The sequence below is a fragment of the Austrofundulus limnaeus genome, unplaced genomic scaffold (genome assembly GCF_001266775.1).
Source record: "Austrofundulus limnaeus strain Quisiro unplaced genomic scaffold, Austrofundulus_limnaeus-1.0 Scaffold0, whole genome shotgun sequence".
Taxonomy (NCBI): Eukaryota; Metazoa; Chordata; class Actinopteri; order Cyprinodontiformes; family Rivulidae; genus Austrofundulus; species Austrofundulus limnaeus.
In genome coordinates this window covers 11005683-11007820 of record NW_013952402.1, presented here as the reverse complement: position 1 = coordinate 11007820, position 2138 = coordinate 11005683, and the positions used below count along the sequence as shown (strand labels likewise).

The 2138-nt window shown below is 39.4% G+C and overlaps 1 protein-coding gene across 1 annotated transcript in view; it reads left to right on the top strand.

The window, feature by feature from the left end:
- The window catches only part of LOC106524658 (zinc finger protein 267), a 13745-nt gene that overhangs the window by 1376 nt on the left and 10231 nt on the right, over positions 1–2138 (top strand). Inside the window, exons 2-3 of the mRNA XM_014018939.1 lie at positions 492–773; positions 1015–2079. Coding sequence (XP_013874393.1) covers positions 492–773; positions 1015–2079 — 1347 coding nt within the window. The remainder of the gene's footprint in view (positions 1–491; positions 774–1014; positions 2080–2138) is intronic.

Genomic DNA, 2138 nt, shown 5'->3' with positions numbered 1-2138 from the left:
GTGTTTGCACTGAAAATTTATGAAGTTGGTTAAATGTTTATATGACTATATCTGACTCAAGTCCTGCCAATTTTTTTAATTAAATATATTAAATTTCACTAAAGTGACAAATATAAACAACAGAAAAGCTGTTCAAAATCAAACACTTCCTTACTCCCTTTGGTCCAAATGGTTCAAGGTTAAATTTTTTATATAATGTTTCATTAGAGAATACTAAACTGTGTACTTTCACTAAGAACATGGACACAGTGTGTAGTGTTATGACTATACTACACCGTGTACTTTTGTGTGGTGGTTCGTAAGAGTAGAGGACATATTGGGAGCTCATTTATAATGTATTCAATGGTCAGAATAATTTTTGAGTGTCGACCACCCAATCATTAATTATGGTCGGTCACTATCTGATTCCATGTCATTTCTAGAAATTGTCATTGTTTTCTGTTTGATTTCTATTAGTAACCTTGTTTTTGTTTGTTTCTTTGTCTCTTCAGAACTCCCACAGCAACATAAGGAGGTAGATGTTATGATGGACCAGCAGCTCTGTAACCAAGAGAGGGACTACAGTCTGGACCCTGCAGAACCACAAACTCCAGAGATTAAAGACTCCCAGGTTGAGTTCTGGACCAGGCAGGAYGTTGAGCATCTTCTTCTAAAGAAAGTGACTGGATCCAGCTGTGAAGAAACAGCTGGAGTTTCAGAAAACTACGTCGTCCACTTCGATGAAGACCTGGATGGTCAGGACCAACTGGCCCAGATGAATCTCAACACATCAGGTATGAAATGAATGAATGAACAAAAACACCACTAGATGTCAAAAACTAAACTTCTTAACATTTAAGTTGTTTGAAGCACAGGAGAAATGGTCCAACAGAGGAAGGTCCGTGTAGTGACGTCTTCAGTCAATTACAGATTTTAATGATGGGCTCATATTTTAGAGTCCTGTAAATGATAAAACTTCTACGATATTTTTTCTCTCATCAGTAATGACTTCTATTTGTGTCATTTTATTCTTAGAATCCCAACAGCAACAGCTCGCTGAAGAGGATAAACTTCAGAAAAACCAACAGTTTCAGACTACAGTTTTACAACACAACAGAGAAGACTGGGAGGAATCAGACCTTGTAGAAATCAAGGAGGAACAAGAAGAACTTTGCATCAGTCAGGATGAGGAGCAGGAGGTCTTGAAAGAGGAAATTGATGTTTTTGTGATTGATTATGATGAAAGTGACAGCAGCAAATCAGAACCAACCAGCACCCAGGTCCTCTCTCACAGCCCTGCCTCCTCACCGTTAAGAGAAGAATCAAGTTTGGACATGGATGAAACAAAACCGTACGCTTGCAACAGTTGTGGGAAAAAATTCTCTGACTTACCATCAATGACTTTTCATCAGAAAACTCACCAAGAAGAGAAACCCTTTAGTTGTGAAATGTGTTTGAAAAGTTTTGGTCAGCGTCACAGTTTAATGCGCCACATGATAACTCACACAGGCGAGAGACCATATTCCTGTCAGGTCTGTGGGGACAAATTTGGACTGAATAGTCACTTGTTGCGTCACATGAGAACTCACACAGGTGAGAAACCGTTTACTTGTACCGTCTGTCATAAAAGTTTCACCCAGAGTAACAGTTTGACTTATCATATGAGAATCCACACAGATGAGCGACCACATTCTTGCAAAGAATGTGGAAAAAGTTTTAAACAAATAGGAGCTTTAAAGACTCATTTGAGGACTCACACTGACGAGAAGCCGTATTCCTGTGAAGTGTGCGGAAAAAGTTTGCGATCCAGCACCAGCCTGCTGTGTCACATGAGAACTCACACAGGTGAAAAACCTTATTCCTGCAAAGAATGTGGACGAGGTTTTACACAAACGGGGGCTTTAAATGTCCATTTGAGGACCCACACTAACGAGAAGCCGTATCCCTGCGACGTGTGTGGAAAAAATTTAAGTACCAAAACTAGCCTGCTGTATCACATGAGAACTCACACAGGTGAAAAACCTTATTCCTGTAAAATCTGTGCTAAAAGATTCAGTCAGACCAGCCACTTGTTCTTACATATGAGAGGCTCACACAGGTGAGAACTGATGGTGTTTCATCAATGATGTGTTGTTCTAAGTGAATAATAATAATAATAA